This window comes from Plasmodium inui, assembly GCF_000524495.1.
Source record: "Plasmodium inui San Antonio 1 unplaced genomic scaffold supercont1.5, whole genome shotgun sequence".
Lineage (NCBI taxonomy): Eukaryota > Apicomplexa > Aconoidasida > Haemosporida > Plasmodiidae > Plasmodium > Plasmodium inui.
This window is the reverse complement of record NW_008481839.1, coordinates 344,603-362,764: the sequence shown is the minus strand read 5'-3', so window position 1 is coordinate 362,764 and position 18,162 is coordinate 344,603. Positions and strand designations below refer to the sequence as shown.

Below are 18,162 nucleotides of genomic sequence, written 5' to 3'. Positions count from 1 at the left end.
CAACTAACTCATGCTGAAATACTTAATGCACTCGGAGATGTCATGCTCTCGGTGGGAATCCTTGTTACCAAAAAAGGAATCTACCTCTTGACAAGTTCGGAAGTCAATGTCGTGCGATTTGTTCCTGTGGGCATTCGGGTTGTTCCTGTGGAGGGTGTGACCAACATCGTTCGAAGCTTCGCCTGGGTTACTCACCACGATATGGTAATCTGGACAGTCGTCTGGGGATAGACCTTTCCACCTTGCCTGGTCAGGCGCTTTCTCCAACAGGGCGAGTCCTTTGGTCCCTTCACGGCCCTCCCTGTTGGCGCCCTTTCTGTACAGTACCATCTGTACAATGTGGGGAAAAATGCAATTTTCGTAAATCTCATTCATGACATGCTCGCAGTAGTAAATGGACTCATATTTGCAATTCTTGTAAATCTGATTGAGGAAGACGTGAATGATATTTAACTTGGAAAGGAAGAGAGCATACAAGAAAAAAAAAAAATTGAACAAGAATATGAACAGGATGTAGTATATCCCTTTATAATTTCGCAAATTTAAAATGTGCATTCTGGCTAGCTCATAAGGTGGGACCAAAGGAACGGCATTGTTATAGTAATACACAGAGAAAAGGATGTAAAAACTTATAAGTAAATTTACACACAAATTAATAACATAGGGAATGAAGAAAAAAAAGTACTTAATGTAATTGATTTTATCGCTGCATTTTTGGATCATTAATGAATGGATGTAGTTGTGATTACGCTTCATGTAGTTGCTTATGTTGTAAATGTTTGAATAAATCGAGTTCCCAAAAATGTTGAAAATATTTTTTCTGTCCATTTGCACACAGTGGTAATTGTGGATGTCTTCCCCGGGGTGGCTATTTAACTCTTCGTATAGATCGGCGTTATTTATAATTACGGAGACTGCACGCTTTGTAGGGGCCAACGCGGCGTCTTTATCTGTGTGCGGATTGCTGCAGAGGCGGTTGCTCTCCCATGGTTGCTTATCAGAGGTGGGCTTATTCGGAGTCCCCCTCGCCCTCTTCGCTCTCTCCGCCCTTTCTGCCTTTCCCGTCTTCTCCCTCCGGTGCCCAATTTCCATGAAGAGCTCTGCACATTTCCTCGGCGTGCTGATTTTTCCCCCTCTTGTGTCGCTTTCCCTACTTATGTACTTGAAGATGTTTGTAAATTTGTTGAAAATTTCATCAGCGTGGAGTAGCACCATGTTGTCAAATTTTTTGTCCAAATGGCTAAACATCGTTTTACACCCCTCAATGAGGATTTCCGTGTTCCGATAAATTTCTTTGTTTTTCTCTCGAATATATACATTGTACAACATTTGCAGGATGATCAGACACATGACATCCACATGGTGAAGGAACGTTTTGTAGGTAAAGAAAATGATATATAAATTTAGCAGGCAATACGCCAGAACAGAAAACGTCGAGAAAACATGGAAGTGAATTTCGTACGGGTAATAATGTGTGTTGGACGCCCAGGGAAAGCTAAGAACTGTCTGCAGGCGAAATAAGAGGCATATGCTTAGCAATAAAAAGAGAATATATACAAGGTAGAGAATGTACATTTTTTTTCCCCCAATCGGGTGTAGAAGCCAGGTCCCCTTTGGCGCTTCCTTCTCATACTTCACTATACATTTCAAGTTGTTATATATTTCGTAAAAGTGGATATAATTTGAGAAGGGCGAATTGTCGAATAGATTCCTTTTCATGTTGTGCAGCTCCCTCAGCAGGAGCTCTTTCCTGTCCTCGTGGCTGTATCTGTGATCTGCACCCTCGAGGGGGTCCCACCCGGGCCTCTCCGTGCAGATTAGCTCCACGCTGCTCTGCCTCTTCTGCGCCTCCATCCTCGGCTCATGGAGTAGGAGGCAACAAATGAATAATAAGGAGATAAGCCGGTAAGCGGATAAGGAACAACGGAGAAGCACAAGCGTGCCAAAAAATATAAATAAAATAAAACCAAGCCCAGGAACCGCGGGGGGAATGCGAATGTTGCTTTGTGCCCCCCCACAGCGCAGCAACGATGAAACAAAAAAAGAAAAAAAAAACGAACAAAATTAGACAATCATCAGTGTGAGCAGCGAAGCCCAATCCTTATGTGAACAAAAAGTTAAGCCATTTGGAGAAACCCTAAAGACAATGTGTGCAGCTAAAAATGCGCCGTATGTTTTTTTTTTTTTTTTTTTGCAACATGATGAGGACGTACAAAAGGATGGCAGGAAAAAACCTCCTTCATGCAACTCTGTACAACTTCACCCGGAAGAACAGGCGTGACGTATTTTTGACAGTGGCACTTTCTCCATAAGATCGAACAATTGAGGAGAGAGAACGCCCAACAAGGTTGCATTTCTTCACTCGTTTATTATACCCCTCGGTGGTGCACACGCGTTTGTCCATTTGTTCATATGTTAATTTGCTCATTTGTTCATTTTCGTCTTCCTTGGGGAACTACGACGGACAGGGAGGGGGGTAAATCCCCCATTTACGGGGGTTAACCAAAAATCAAGCTGCGCATATTACAGTGCCTCGTAAGGTCTCTTCTATTACCCCTTTAATTTGCAAATGCCCAAAAGGAAAAATAGGGAGTGATACGTAAGAAAATAGGGGAGCGCAGAATGGCCGTAAGTGCGACTCTTCGCTAAAGGGGCAAATCGGGTGGCACGTGGGAAGTTGTATCCATATAATATATATATGTGCAATTCTTCGCGTTCGGTAGGTCACTCACATTTTTTTTCCCCCTTGGATTGTTCACCTGGCATAAGTTTACCCCTCTACGGTTGCTTTCACGCTGCTGTATGTACATGTAAAGAGCCTCCTTTTCTTTTTTTCCTTTTTTACCCACCTCCACTGCTAGCTCAGTCATGCAACTACCGCAGCACTTAGAACGTGGCGCGCCACGCGTGTATACGCTTTAACGGGGAACATATGAGAACAAATGAGGAATACCCGCACAGGCGTAGAAACGGAAAAAAAAAAAAAAAAAAGAATAAAGATGGGCATGCTTGCACATTCAAAGAATTCTATCAAAATCAGGAAATTGAATCAAAGTGATGTTCACTGTGATATTCCACTAAGGGGGGATGAAGAAAAAAAAAAAGCAAAATTACAATACGTTCTGGATATGCAATTTTTTTCTTTTACTGTCCTGTATGTGCGTCAAAAGGGGAGACCATTTTCTTTTTTTTTTTTTGCACAAAAAATTTTGCATACCATAATACACGTATGAACATTCATTCGTAGGGACAGAACTCAGCAAAGCGAATTAGCCACTTGACAAGAGTGTAAATTTTCAGTTTCCCTCTCCTGGTGTGAGTACTTAGCGCAGGTGCAGGCTTAAGTACATGTGTAAGTGGGCCCAGGCGCGCTGGGAAAATAGCTAGCCAAGCGGGGTGTGCAAATAGCTAGCCAACTGCGTCGCCGCCTAGCGGATAGTTGTCAGGTGAGCACTTTCCAGCGGGGACATTCCAACGGAGCACCTTCCAACGGAACACCTTCCAACTGGGCCCCTCCCCCCGGCTGAGCAACATGCCCAAGCTATCCTATTTGATACGGAAATGCAAAGGCAAGGATGGAGATAAAGTCGGCGAGCACGAAGAAGTGGACGTATTCAGCATCCTAAACGAAGACAGCTGTTATTCATCGGACCAGCTGGAAATAGATAGTCACGTTGAAGAGGGGTGGGCCGATGCCAATTTGGCGCAAAACCAAAGAAATAAACACCGACAGGGGAGTAACTCCAGTGAGACCAATGGGAGTAGTGCGAAGAAATTCTCACGTGGTCCCGGCGGTAACTCAAAGGAGGGGTGTAAAAGTGGAAAGGACGACACGACGAACGAACAAGTAACTAGCAGCTCGGGGGAGAGAAACCTGGATAACATTATGTTGTCGAAAAGGGCACACATATTCCACAGCCTCAAAATATTATCGCCTAAGGGGGAAGGGAAAGGTGAAAATGGGGGCGGAGAGGCGAGAGCGAAAGGTAGAAGCGACGCGAGGATCCAAGTGAATGAAGGGCTCCAGGACACAGATGGTAACCGCTCCCCCGGAGAGGAATGCCCAAAACAGAATAACAAACGCAGGAACCCCCTGAATAATACGTACAAAAATTTCACGGTGTACGAAAATAAAGTAAAACAAATGGAAAAAAAAAAAAAAAAAAAAAAGGAAAAAAAAACAAAAAAAAAAAAGAAAAGTATGATATATTATTTGCAAAATGTAGATTGTTGTCATATATTGACCCTCTACAACAGCATCCACACGTCTCGGAGCTGTACAACGACATCTTGGAAAGCATCAACCATTTGAATAAGCTAAATGTGAGAGAGGCGTATCATCACTTAAGAGATGTGTACGTGAAAAAGTACGCCACAGACAGAGAGCTGAAGAGAAAACAATTTTTCCAAAATCGGTTTGTTAGCGAAATATTATATAGATACAAAATGATGAATAAAATCGAACTCATATTTAATTTGTTCGTTAAAGACACATGGGATGATTGTTTGAATTTTTCTGTCATTTCGAAGAAGGTTTACAGAAATTTTATTTTTGATTATCTCATTGATCTGGTGGACGTGAATGGGATGCTGTGTTTTTCCAGATACACCAACTTGCCAAGTGGAAGCAGTGACGACATTTCAGCCTCCCTCACGGCGCAGACCTCCGAGGAATTTGTGAGCGACGCGGGGGGAGCGGAAGGAATAGAAGATGTGGAAGGAGTGGAAGACCCAGCACGGGAGGGGAAGTCCCTTCAGAAGTGTCCTAAGAAAACCCTACCCCAGGGGAGCAACGGAGAAGAACAATACAACGGCTACGAAGAAGGATGCTCTAACCTCCGTGACAACCGCCGCGGTAGCCGCGCGCGGAAGCGGGACAGCAAGAGAAAAGAGGCAGGGCCTAGGCGCATAGAGAACAAGTACATCGATTACGGACACTTCCATCTGGCGTATGATGACGAGGACGATAACGAAGTCTTTTACTTCGTGACGAAAAAGGACTTTAACACGTTCAAGCGGATATATTCTAGGAAACTGGGTGAGGGGTTTCTGAGCGCCGAGGGGCAGCAGGAGGAAGACAAAGGGGGGACTCCCACTGGGGAGGAGGCAAGCTCAGACCAGTTCCAGACGGCTGAAGAGAGCGAAGAGGATAGTGGAAAGACGAGCGAATTGCAGAGCGAATCAAACAGCGAACCGAGGAGCGAACCGAAGAGCGAATCGAACAGCGAATCGAATAACGAATCGAATAGCGAACCAAGGATCGAATCTATGCGCAGAGCAAAGCGGCAGCCCACACGCAAAGAGAAAGTGAAAAAGTCTACGAACCAGAGTATGAGGAAACATGAGGACGCTAACGCCGAGTCTATGCATAGAAGGATTGAAGAAAGAGAAAGAAGTGACCTGAACACGTTCATATATTTTTACGTAAATTTGCTGATACCCTCCAATTTCGTGTACGTCATTGCCGCCATGATTGAGAGTTCCCTGTTCAAATCATGGATTCCCTTCTATTCCTTCCCCTTCAAGTAGGTCACCCATTTATGGGGGAGCTCATTTTGGGGCGTAGTTAATTTCAGGAGTAGCTTATTTCGCGAGTAGTTCACTAGACGTGTAGTTTATTATATGTGTAGTTTATTAGACGTGTAGTTTATTTCGCGGGTAACTCACTTGCCCGTGGAACACCCCCCTCCCTCTGCGTCCCCATTTTGCCATCGCGCAGCAGTGCGTTGTTTTCTTTTTCTATATGTTGCACTGCCACTTTAATTGCCTCCCCAACGTGTAGATTTGGAATCAGCGAATGCAAAACGTTAAAGCAACGAGGAATGCTCGATAAAATAGTTTACACAAAAATTGCCATGCCGTGGATAATCAAGGACAGGTAGGAAACCCCCGCCCTACACCCCGTCTCGCGGGCTGACAACTTTTGCAGAGTGGCCGAACACTGCACGTCACGCCATACTTTGCTATGCTACGCTGTGAGGCGCTATTTCGCTCCCTTTATGTTTTTCTTTTTAAACAATCGAGAATTCTCCTTGGCCGCCCACGCAGGTTCTTACTGATGGACATATGGATATGCGAAGACTTGAAATTTTCGAAAGGCATCTTTTTATATGCCTCAAATTTTCCGAAGAATTCTGGAAATATGGTATTTCGAAATGTGTGCAAAGTGGAGCGGCAGAAAAAAAATTACGGGAGAGTATGTACACCTTCCTCCCCCCCTTCCTACGCCTCCCCTTTTTCAGACGAACGTGGTTTTGGACACGGACAGGAGCATGGAAATTGATATGGCGATCCACGCGTTTATCGCCCCCAGGAATTTCAACGAGACTGTCGTCAAGTGTTACATCGAAGTATCACCCAACATAAATCTGAACGAGTTTTTTATTTCATTTTTGACAAAGTAAGCAGGGCGAACTTATTGGCGGGGGGTGCAGCTCCCCCCAGCCAAGGTACATCACACCGCTTTACTCTCCTGTTCCCTCCGCTCCACACCACATCGCTTCTCACCACACACTGCAGAGTTTTCATCAAAAGCTGCATATCCCACTTCGTCAACGCGTGTAGAAGTTTCCAGTCCAACGAAGAGTACAACCGTGAGCTGCGCAAGAGCCGCTTATTTTACGATCTCTTGTGGAAGGCAGCGGAGGAGTGTAAAATATATGACCCATGACAGAGGGAAGAACTTTTTGTGCAGTTTTCAAATGATGAAGCTTGCAGCTCGTGGAAGGTCTAAACAAACGTTATTGATTAGGATTCATGGCTGTCGATTTGCTAATGGGGATGCCAATTTATGTTTGCCTGTGCTATTGCATGGTGGAATTCTTTTTTTTTACCTCCACGTTTTGCAAGAAAGAAAAAAAAAAAGAACCCTTTTAAAGGTGCCCTCTTATTTGTACCCCCGTCGCATGCATTCCAGCGTCGTGTAGATATAATTTATCTCCACAGAAGTGCGCTACAAATAAGGATGGCGTGAAGTCCTAGCCGTTTCACGCCCACGTTTTTTTACGTGAATGTTCACATGTGTCCATGTTACGTATGTATGTATATTCATACAGTGCGCTGCCACACCCATTTGTTAATTGACAGTTGCGCGTTCCCGTAACGCGATTGCGCGGATAAACTCGCGTAATGGAAATTTTTTCATAGAAGGATAAAAGGGTCTCGTTGCAACGCTTTAAATTTTGTATGTACGCGTGCCCGTACAAGAACTCGTTATGTAGCATCCAATGCGCCTGCACCGCCGACAAGTCAGTTTTAAAAATGAAAAATTGAGTAATCTGACCGAACGTTGCAACGCCCAGGAGGAATAACCCCCACATGGCGTTGAGCGTACCGTCGTGGGGATAACTTATTCATGTGAAAGGGCAAAAGGGAGAAAAAATTGGAGAAATTTATCTGTGTATAATATTTGCCCCCCACCCCGGTACGTCGTTAAAAATGCAGCGGACTACACAAAAAATTTGTTCCCCATTTAAGAAGAGTATACGATGATTAAACAGTCAGCATTTGCCACATTGGACATAGAGCGTATCCAGAAATATGTCGCTACAGACTCACGAGCGTTTTTCCCCCCCTCCCTTATGTAAGGGAAAACGTTTTAGCGCATGCATGTGCAGGATGACGTGGTCTACTCGCAAGGAGCTTTACTTTGCTGGCGACACAACGTTTGTGGGTTGCCGCTTCTGAGGATTGTCGCCCCCCACACGAGAGAATATGTTTAAGGTGGCCCCCTACGTCCCATACATTTACAAATGCTCAAATGGAAGCAACTTCTTCAAATTTTATAACCAAATAAAGACAAAGGGGTATTCCGATTTGCTTAATTTTGCCAAGGGTCTGTACCTATACTTGTGCAGGAATTGCCACAAAAATGGTGAGAGGGAGAAGGGGAAAAAATGGAGCACAGATGTAGTTAGCTAAATTTGTAAAAATTATATTTTTTTTTTTTTTCTTTTTTTCCCCATTTTCTAGATGACCTGTTCATACTTTTTTCCAAAGAATTGTTCAGAGACATTCATGGGGAAAAGTTCGCGGAGAGGAACAAGAGAGACCTGTGCTTGCTAATGCTGTTGTATATCAAATGCAAAAAAAGGAGTAAATCGTTTGTACTTGGAAAGGACATAATTAAACACCTAAGTTGCGCAATCGAAGAAAATTTAGACGACTTTGATGAAGATGATCTATCCACCGTTTTGACCTTCTTAAACTGCACAGCGAATAACAAGTTGTACTCACCGCGCGGTATAGTAAAAAATGACGTAAGCACCAGAATTACAAAACAAATTATTCAGCGGAGCGATAATTATTTGCACAAATTCAGGCAGACGAAAAATCTATGCATATTGTACAGTTATTTATGCAGGGAAAACATAAGCCTGAATTTACACAGTAACATTTTGGGGCGAATTTTTAGAGATGTAGATCGCTGTGGGGACACCGATTTGACCAACATTCTATTTAACTTTTACTACATTAACAGCGTTTTTTTTAAAAAATTTTTAAGCAAAATATGTGAGCTGTGTGCACACAATGGGGGGCAACTATGCCAAGTAGAACATACTCAGAGTGGTTCTCGCTGTACCAGCAAAATAGGGAAGAAAAACGATAGCAGAACTGAAATGTGCCCGAGTGAGGAGGTCACATGGTTGATGAAGAAATGGGGTGAGGAGTTATCCTTCCAGGAGGAACATTACGTAGGTAGCACTCTCAGCAGTGATGAAGTTTCACATCATTCGAACCCCGTTTATAAATGTGACATGTTAGGACGTGCAGCGGGAGACACCCATTTTTCACAAGAAAAACCCACCCGTTATGTAACGTACGGCAACATATTCAACATCTACAGCTGCAGTATGTTCCTGCATGGATTCATAAATCATTATAACAACATTTTTTTAAAAAGAAGAATAGGAAAATTGTTAGACCGATGTAACTTCATAGATAACATTTGGAAAAACTGCAGATTGATGCATGTTTTTTACTACACACTTGAGTATTATATCAACACAGGGGAGATTCTCGAAGTGAATGTGAACAGCGTGGAGCGCATCTTAAAAAAGGCATACAGTGATGAGGACGATAGCCTTAAAATGAAGGAGGTAAAATTGTACAGCAACATTTTTTGCGCGGATAACATAAAACTGTTGATGTATGTATACCAGGGTGGAGTGCGCTACTACGGACGTTACTTCGACGCATGCAGGGCGTTTCTAGATAGGTATATAGTAAATTTGCTTCAAGACGAGGTTTCCAAGAATGAATCTATTGGGAAGAACACAACGAAAGGAACAACCCGAGTAAAGGACGAGCATATTTACCTACTGGTGAGCGTTTTAAACCAAATGAATGTGCAGAATGAGGAAACATTCGACCTGGTAATGCGAAATTTTAAGCTAAATGGGAAGAGTTACTCCCTTAAGACAACTCTCCTGGTGCTGCAATTTTGCCACTCCCATGGGGGGGATGATTCATACCGTGCCATTTATACACACATAGGGACAACTCTCCATTCGCTGATCAGCTCGGATAATGCCATCTTACCAAATAATTTTGGAGTTTTATTTTTACCCCCCTTTTTGGTGAAGGAAGGAATACGTAGAATGTACCTCTCTCTCTTTGTAAAAGGCGCCAAATGGTATTTACACAGAAAGGAAAAAACACAAACGTATAGGTTAACTGATGAACTGCTATACTTTGCCTTAAGTTATAACATACTATGGAGAGACACTAATGCACATGGTCATGGTGAGAATTTTTTAAAATATTTTAAATTAAAAGAATTAAAAAAGATTTATGAATTTATTCACGAATTCGAAAAAATAACAAAAAAAAATTTCTTCAAATTAAAGCAAACGGGGACAAAAAAAAAAAAAATGAACAGATTTTATTTTTACCTTGAGAAGGTACACACGCAGAGTATTTCGAATTATGTTGAGATATGCCATCGGCAGAGTGGAAGTTTGTGTTTAAACTTTTTGAATTTTTTTGGCCTCTATAAGGGGTGCTCCCACGTGTATGAGGGCTACGGCGCAAAGTACCTTCCCCCTTCCGTGGCTCCCCCGATTGCTGTGTGCCGCGCGCCGGCCGTGTGATCTGGCCGAATGGGACCCTAACCTGCCGCTTCACCAGCTTTAGCAGCTTCATTACAGCTTCACTCCCGCCTGCAACTTCCTCATGGCGTACTCGTATGCGAACCACGTAATCGACGTGGCGGGTATGGTTCTTAGGAGATTCACGTAGATGCCTGCAGGGAGATGATGATGAATCGGGGGACACGCAAAGACGGCACTAAGACGGCGCCACGACAGCGCTAAGATAAAGCCACAACAGCGGCACCATGCAATGTATCATGTGGGGGGCCGAACAAGCAGGCCCGCCACCCCCTTGCCAACACCTTGGCGCCTCCCTGATGGCCCTACCTCGGTAGAGGGACCTAAACCCATAGACCCTGATGTTGTACAGAATAAAGCTGCACGACTTGATGTGCTTCCTCTCGTTATTCAAATAATTTGTAGTTATCTCATTGTTGAGAGTTTGCATGCGGGTCCGCAAAACGAGAAAGGGGTAGCTGACAATCTGGGCGATGAACGAGCTGGTTATACCAAAAAATAGGAAAGACAGACAGTTGATGTTTTTTACTCGATAGTTACAGTAGGCGCATTCTTCTGACCTGTTCAGGTGACTTTCCTTTTGGTGCTTATAGGTTGGATTATTCCAGTGGGTGGATTTTTTTCTAAAATGGGACAATCCGTTTAGTAGGCTGTACTTGAAGAAAGTTACTCCTCCGCTGCTGTCTCCGTTTTTGCCGCTTCTCCCGCCTTCGGTTTGGGACGCATCCCTGTCCGTGTCTCGCCCCTCCGCTGCGTTGTCTTCACCCGAGTCATCACCACCTCGGATGCAGTGCGTGAAGTGAATATAATCCTTATAGAGTGTAAAAAATAGGTACTTCAAATAATCGTAGATGCTCATATTGCACCCTGAAAATAGGATGACTCCATAAATGTGCATAGACAATCCGTTGTAGAAGTTCCTCCATCGTTCCTTCGTATAAATGTTGTAAAAACATTTGGCAATTCCGTTGTTGTCATTTTTATTGGAGACGATTAGTCTCGTTTTGACTATTTCGAGGGGATAAACGAAGAGAGCCGCTATGACCCCGCTGGAGCTTCCTATGATGAAGCGAATGAAGAAGGGGATGTCGAGGTTTTCCTGGTCCTCCGCATAGTTGAGGGGTCTCCTCCCTCCGCCACGGCTATCACCACCGCTACCCCTGTCACCACCACTACCCCTGTCACCACCACTACCCCTGTCACCACCACTACCCCTGTCACCACCACTACCCCTGTCACCACCACTACCCCTGTCACCGCCGCCACCCCTGTAGTAGTTGTACACGTTAACCTTGAAAAACTCGTAGGAGTACATTTTTATGGAGAGCTCCGGAATGATCTTCACGATGTTCACGCAGTTCCCCCTGAAGAACCCGCACACAATTCCGTCCTTTTTTATGATTTCGAAAATCTCAGAAATGGGCAGATTGTTCGTCACCTGCATTATATACTTTACCCTGTCCAGCGGGGCTGTAACAGTCCTAGACATTATTCCCGCGAATGTGGAGCTCAAAATGCTGTTTATGGCGCCTTTCTTATCTATAAAGATGCTGTACTTTGGGGGGGCATCGTTCCTACTGGCGTTGGCGTTAGTAATGTGCGTGTCTTGCACATTTGCTGGCGCCCCATCTTCGCCTTTGCAGGTATTTCCCTTACTCAGGGGACTATTCCCCGCGTGGTTTGCACTCTGTGGGCCCCTTTCCCTTATCTCCCCATGCTGTATGGGGGGGTCACTAAGGAGATCTTCATCATTTTTGCTGTCACTCATTTGGTCTGCCTCTTCTTGGATGGTCTTTTCCTTCTTCCCCATGGAGTGCAAGCTGTTTTGTTTAACTGTTCCATGAGGCCTTTTCCCTTGACGGGATTCATGTTCGAAACGTGTTGGCATTTGCTGCGATCATTTGGTTGGTTCCGCTTGGTTCCGTTTCGAGCCGTTATACTTTGTGAGTCTGCCGCGTTGGCGTTTTGTTACTCTCTTTTTTGTTGCTTTTTTTTTTTCGTTTTCTTAACTGCGTGAGGCATGGGCGTTGCACAGATGAGTACGGAGCGAGAGGCCTAGGGCAAGCGCGGACCTGCAGTTGTATGCATGTACTCATATGTACATACAAGTGCGTTCTGTGCTAGGGACTGCGCGGGATTGCGGATAAGGCCTATGCTACGCTGCGCAATACTACACTATGCGACGTTGTGCTATGCTGCGCTGAAAGTTGTGTTCTGCAGCTGTTCACGCGTTTATTCATTTTTTTTTTCCCACATTGACCTATGCTCTATTTTCCCTTTCGGGGGTCTTCCCCTTGTTGCTGATTTGGCTATTCGTTCGGTTGCTCGTGGTTTCCATTTTTTTTTTTTTTTTCGAAAGGTGGAAAAATGTGAAGCTAATGCTTCATGGAGCGCCGTTTGTGCCGGGTGGGCGTTCATGATTAGGGGGGCGACAAAGATGGGGCAACGGCGGGACGCTTGACCTAGCCTAGCCTTACCTATGATGTTTGCAGCGGCGCGGGGGAGTGCCTCATCAAAGTGCAACATCCATGTAGCATATTGAAGCAACGCGTTCATCACGTAACCGCTTCGCACGAGTCATTCCCGCCTCCCCTGCAGCGCAACCGGGAAAAAAAGGCGATTCTCTCCAACGGTTGCCAAGAGAGAACCATTTTGACTGTCACGGGGAACTATCTCCCCCCTTAGGCGGAAGCCGCATTGGAATTATTCCTCGTGACATCTCAGAAGGGTTACCACTTTGCCACAGATCGGTATGCAGATGCCCAACACAGATGGCTACAGAGATGGCTACACGGATCGCTAAACAGATCGCTAAACAGATCGCTACACAGATTGCTTAGATAATCCGAACGCTCCACTTCAACGTTGTCACCATGGAAGAGACGCACAAATTTATAATTTTCTTTTCGTATGTCGGGATGGGGTTCAATGTATGAAGCTTCGCTTCGTTCGCGCAAACGTGTGAACTGCGCGCACATGTACGGATGTAATTTGCTCGTCACGTTATGTAGCTAGCGTGGCGACGTACCTGTTTTGTCAGTCGGTCGACCCATTTGGATTCCCTGTCCACTTCACAGACCCGTTGTTAACTGATCGGGCGGACAGGAAAGCGTCTAAATAAACGAACTTCTCGGTACACACCTTTTTCCCACAATCGTCCGAAAAATGCAGGGATCCGCGTTCCAAAAGGACAACCCCAACACGGTGGAGAAGAGGCTGATGGAGTGCTTGCACGCCTTGAACTTGATCCCCGGGGTGGACCAGTATGATTAGCGCCACCATTCGCTGGGCGTATACAGATACATAACATGCATATGTGTAATGTATAAATGGGTTAATTCTTTTTTTTTTTTTGGAGTCAATACAGATTAGCCCCTCTTCACCCCACCGTGTAGGCCATTTTCCAGAGCCTCCAGAACGGACAAAGGCGTTTCTGCGCGCATGAACGCCCTGACCATACGGCTGAGAATTCGACACCCCCACATGTCCCTACAAGACATACAAAGAGTGTACGTAAAAGACATCAACAAGAAGTTGAAGAACATGCAGGTGATTGATATCCGGAGTGTTCCCAATTTTTTTGACGCCCGGTAGGGAGAAAAAAAAAAAAAGAAAGAAGGAAGAAGAAAGTAAAATAACAAAGCAGTTCCATGCGTGAGTGTCCTGCCTGCCCTGAAGAGGCACCCCCCTCACAACGCTTCGCACCACATATATAATCTGCCCCCACGAACAATTCGCGTACACCCCTTCCCCTGTAGGCTAAATTGCATACATAGGACCTACTTATATTTCTTCATTGACAAAAATTACAATCTTGAGCGAATGAAGGAGGGCTGCAAGTTATTCGTACGAGATGGAAAAAACAAAAAATTCCCATCAAATATTTGCAATCCATTTTTTATGCATTTATCTGTGGCCGCGTCATGTGTGCCTTCTTATTTCTTCCATTTTTTTTTTTTCGTTCCTCTTCAGCTAGGGGAACACGATTTTTCTAATTTCTGCAAGAAGAGGAAAAACAGCACATGCTTGAGGTAGGAGTTCGACCGGACGGGGTGTTTTATTTCCCGCGGCGTCCCCTAGGTTTTGCCGCCCCATAGGTGTATCCGACCCATGGGTTTCTCGCCGCCCCCGTGCCGGTATTCTTCAGTTGTACCTCCTTTGTACGCTCCGCGTGCCCCGCAGAAGGACCATCCTGAAGTTTGAGGTCAGGCACATGAACAGGAACTTCCACTACTTCAAAATAAAGGGAACGTCGTTCCTTTACAACCAGGTGCTACAGCGGAGTAGTGTCCCAATTGGTTCGGGCGGCCCCAAAGAGGGACACCACATATTATGTGCATATAGAAATATACACACTGGCTTATGTGTATGCACCCGATAAATTGCTCCCTCTCTCATTGATCACAATATTTTCCTCCCTGCGCCAGATTAGACACATGGTCGCCGCCCTCTTCCAAGTGGGCACAGGGAAGCTGCAACTGGCGGATCTAGCAATAATGCTCAATAACCATCCCTGTAGGGATAAGAAGTAAAAAAAAAAAGTTACTGTAACAATGTGGTTAACTTGTGTTCTTTTTTCCCAATTTCCCCCTTTGCAAATGCCGGAGCGCCCATATATATCTATACCACCTCGTTGGCACCACTTGGTTTTCCTTGCAGTTTCAAAATAGCCAATGAAGATGGGCTGCTGTTGTACTCCATCAAGTTTAGCGACCTTAACTTTGACGTGAACATTGACAACCGTGTGTTTTCACACCTGATGGAGAAGTACATACAGAGCGCGGTACTCTTGGTTTCTCTCTGCTACCCTTGGAAGGTTAAGCGATCGAATTGCGACTTTTTTGAAGACATCGTAGATGGAGGAGGTGGCCATGGCAAGGACGATGAGAACTGCCTTCCTTAATTCGTTGCAACCACGAGCAGCAGCAGCACTGCGTCTGTGCGTGGGTCATCGTCCCCATCTCCCTGTGCCTCTTCATTTTTAAGTTCCTTTTTTATAAAATACCTATTTGATCGATCGCGCCAAAATTGTGGAGAGGTTTTTTCTACTTCGGGCCCTCTCCCCCCCAATCGCGCGAGGTTATATACTCTTTGGAAAAAAATCTAAAACGCTGACTCATCTGTTAATTTTATTGTGATTTGCACTGGGCGGCGCTCGCTCTTCCTTTTTTTTAAGCTTTTTTTGCGCCTTTAAAACGAGGTGACTACCACCACTCCCCCTTCTTGGAGGAGCGATTTCCCCGAGATATGTTCTTCGTGTACGATAAACAGATGGGCAGTTGCACGACGGAACTGAAATTCATTTCGTCAGGTTTCTCCCTATGCGGGAAAAATAACTGTCGCTATTTTTTTTAAAAACAAGTTTTCTCTAATTTTTATTACGATAAGGAGCGACGGTCACAGTCAGGAAGAACGCTGCTTCTTTTTGAAGCTCTCCACAGCAGTGAGGCAGTGGAGAAACAACCGTCACTAAATACTTTGGGCGCACAACCCTACACGGATGTAACAACTTTACGGAGGCCCCCCATTTAGAAGGCGCATAAAAACATATACCTACAAATGTTCATTTGAAAATGTGGGCTATGTGAAAATAGAGGGCTCAGAGTTTATGTGAACAAACTATTACTACCTCTGCAGTTTGCTCTTTCTTTTTTTTATCATCCAAAGGAGCACGTTCATGATAGCTATTCCTACGTAGAGTGACACCTTCCACGAGGAGAAGAATTCCACGGAAGGCGACATTACACCCGTCTATCGCGGTGAAAGTGGTCATCACCGGGGACGCAGCGAAGGAGTAAGAGGTGATGCATTGAAGGCGCAGCAGATGACTTAGCGAAGGCACAGAAAAGATGGGGAAGCTGAGCAAAGATAGGAGAGACATCTACTACCGGAAGGCCAAAGAAAACGGGTACCGAGCAAGGAGCTCCTTCAAACTAATCCAGATAAACGAAAAGTTCAGAATCTTCAAATTATTTGACCCCGAAAAGTATGGGAAAAACGACATGGATAAAATAGGGAACTTATATAATGAAAACTTCTGCTACAATATAGTGGACCTGTGTGCAGCCCCTGGCAGCTGGTCGCAGGTGCTGAAGAATATCTGCCTGTACAACTACTACCAGATGCTTCATTGGGTAAACAGAAATGAGGGAATTCCACTCAATTGCGATGAACATGACAAATTTTTAAACAATTTTTCTCTCTACATAAATTTTAACGAGGAGCTAGAGAAGAGGATAGAAAGTTTGCCCAAAAAGAAATTTGTGAAAAAGCCAAAAATTATAGCTGTAGATTTACAAGAAATAGGGAATATGAAATATGTGCAGATTATACAAGGTGATATAACCAAAGCGTCCACTGTGCATCAGATTTTAAGATGTATGAGCGAGCGGGAAGTACAAAACGGCATGGGAGATGATACCTGTGCGGATGACACTGTCCAGGGGAGTGTCCAAAGTAAGAGTAGTCAGCTAGAGGGACAAAACCTACAAAGGAACCACTTCCGCACGTACGCACACGCTGTTGTGAGCGACGGAGCGCCAGACATAACCGGCATGAATGACATAGACGAATTTATTCAGTCGCAACTGATTTTATCCAGTTTGAAAGTATGCTTCTCTGTTTTAAAAATCGGAGGAAATTTTATAAGTAAAATATTCCGAGGTGAACACACTGGCCTGCTTATTCTACATTTGAATAAATTCTTCGAAAGAGTTTACGTGTGTAAACCACAAAGCAGTAGGAATAAAAGTTTGGAGTCCTTCCTCGTTTGTTTGAACTTCTCTTTGCCCCTGTCCAGCATCTCAGCGCTGAGCCATCGTACAGGGGAAAAAAAGTCTAATCGTCAGAATATGCCTGAAGAAGAACTTCGAAAAATGCATGCGAAGTTAATTACTGAGAAGGACAATGAGGGAGATATTCGCAAAAGGGGCAAATCTCTCGGGAAGGAAGAAAACAGGGATGATACCAGTGGGGAGGAATTCTCCGATGAGGAGGAAGACCCCGCTGAACCGAGTGAAGATGATAGCCGAGTTGAATCAGGGGGGCACAAAGAAGGTGACGGAAAAGGTGAAAACGAGCCTGGACACATAAACAGATGCACCAATGACAATGCTAAAGCGGGGAACACATTAAAGGGAGACAAACGGAACGATTGCGACCCAGAACGCGGTGATACTCTGACGGGGGCAAAATTTCAAAGTAAAAACTTTACCCCCAAAAATTTCGACATATTCAATTTTTACTGCTCTGATAGTGACGAAGAGATAAAGTATTTCAATTCAGACGATGAAGAGGTGATACATGAGTACATTGCATCGGAAGTTTTTATGAATGACAAACTGTTTTCCTTCGTCGCGACGCAGAATTATTACGACTCGGATAAGTCCTACTTGCTCCCGCAGAATTACGTTCGCCATGAGCCCCAGCTTATGCCGCTTCAGCCTCCCTATCTGTTGTCTTTACAGAAGAAGAGGCAAGAGGGGAAGAAGCCATAATGATAAGTATCACACACGTGTGTGTATGAGCAGGACATGGAATGGATCCTGTGGAGCAGCGTTTTTCCCCCTTTAAATGGGGAAATAAAGCGAATAATAGTGATCATAGAGCTCCGTCTGAAGAGGAAGTATTTGCCTACATGTATATTTTGTAATCACTCAATTGTGAAGTTAACCCGGGTGATTTTTTACCCCTTTGAAGGTGAAAATGTATGTATTATGGGGAGAAAGTAACCCCGCGCTGCTTTACCTTAAATTGCTTCCCTCCTAGCATGCACATAAAAACGCCGCCTTCTTTTTTGAACTATCGTCTATGGCGGAGGGAGAGCTACGCAAGTAATGTCCCATTCAGCGGAGTATCCCCTAAATGAGATTCGCAGTGCAGGGCTCTACCCCTTCGTCATTTGTCTTCTTAAATAACGGGTTGCATTAACCCTCATAGTTTTTGCTATGAACAAGTTTGGTCCTACCCGAATGTTTCCCCCCTCCCCTTTCGCATTTTTCTTTTTTTTTCCTAGCCATTTTTACGTTTATCGTCTCCCTCGAGTCGGTAAATC

General features: G+C 44.5%; 6 protein-coding genes across 6 annotated transcripts; 4 read left to right on the top strand and 2 right to left on the bottom strand.

Moving 5' to 3' along the window:
* Positions 1-3: 3 nt before the first annotated feature.
* C922_01527 (hypothetical protein) lies at positions 4-1,854 on the bottom strand (the record flags this gene model as incomplete). The annotated part of the gene is made up of 1 exon (XM_008817130.1): positions 4-1,854. The coding sequence occupies one exon, from the start codon at positions 1,852-1,854 to the stop codon at positions 4-6; it is 1,851 nt and encodes a 616-aa protein (XP_008815352.1).
* Positions 1,855-3,532: 1,678 nt separating this feature from the next.
* C922_01526 (hypothetical protein) lies at positions 3,533-6,670 on the top strand (the record flags this gene model as incomplete). The annotated part of the gene is made up of 6 exons (XM_008817129.1): positions 3,533-4,135; positions 4,258-5,525; positions 5,783-5,878; positions 6,049-6,145; positions 6,243-6,400; positions 6,520-6,670. The coding sequence occupies 6 exons, from the start codon at positions 3,533-3,535 to the stop codon at positions 6,668-6,670; spliced, it is 2,373 nt and encodes a 790-aa protein (XP_008815351.1).
* A 1,043-nt stretch (positions 6,671-7,713) lies between these two features.
* C922_01525 (hypothetical protein) lies at positions 7,714-10,091 on the top strand (the record flags this gene model as incomplete). The annotated part of the gene is made up of 2 exons (XM_008817128.1): positions 7,714-7,873; positions 7,972-10,091. The coding sequence occupies 2 exons, from the start codon at positions 7,714-7,716 to the stop codon at positions 10,089-10,091; spliced, it is 2,280 nt and encodes a 759-aa protein (XP_008815350.1).
* A 51-nt stretch (positions 10,092-10,142) lies between these two features.
* On the bottom strand, positions 10,143-11,919 carry C922_01524 (hypothetical protein; the record flags this gene model as incomplete). Its single annotated transcript, XM_008817127.1, has 2 exons — positions 10,143-10,243; positions 10,419-11,919. The coding sequence occupies 2 exons, from the start codon at positions 11,917-11,919 to the stop codon at positions 10,143-10,145; spliced, it is 1,602 nt and encodes a 533-aa protein (XP_008815349.1).
* A 1,355-nt stretch (positions 11,920-13,274) lies between these two features.
* C922_01523 (tRNA pseudouridine synthase A) lies at positions 13,275-15,012 on the top strand (the record flags this gene model as incomplete). Its single annotated transcript, XM_008817126.1, has 7 exons — positions 13,275-13,372; positions 13,505-13,699; positions 13,868-13,955; positions 14,082-14,140; positions 14,292-14,379; positions 14,537-14,637; positions 14,769-15,012. The coding sequence occupies 7 exons, from the start codon at positions 13,275-13,277 to the stop codon at positions 15,010-15,012; spliced, it is 873 nt and encodes a 290-aa protein (XP_008815348.1).
* A 946-nt stretch (positions 15,013-15,958) lies between these two features.
* C922_01522 (23S rRNA (-2'-O)-methyltransferase) lies at positions 15,959-17,605 on the top strand (the record flags this gene model as incomplete). Its single annotated transcript, XM_008817125.1, has 1 exon — positions 15,959-17,605. One exon carries the CDS (start codon positions 15,959-15,961, stop codon positions 17,603-17,605), a length of 1,647 nt encoding a protein of 548 aa, XP_008815347.1.
* Between the last annotated feature and the right edge of the window lie 557 nt (positions 17,606-18,162).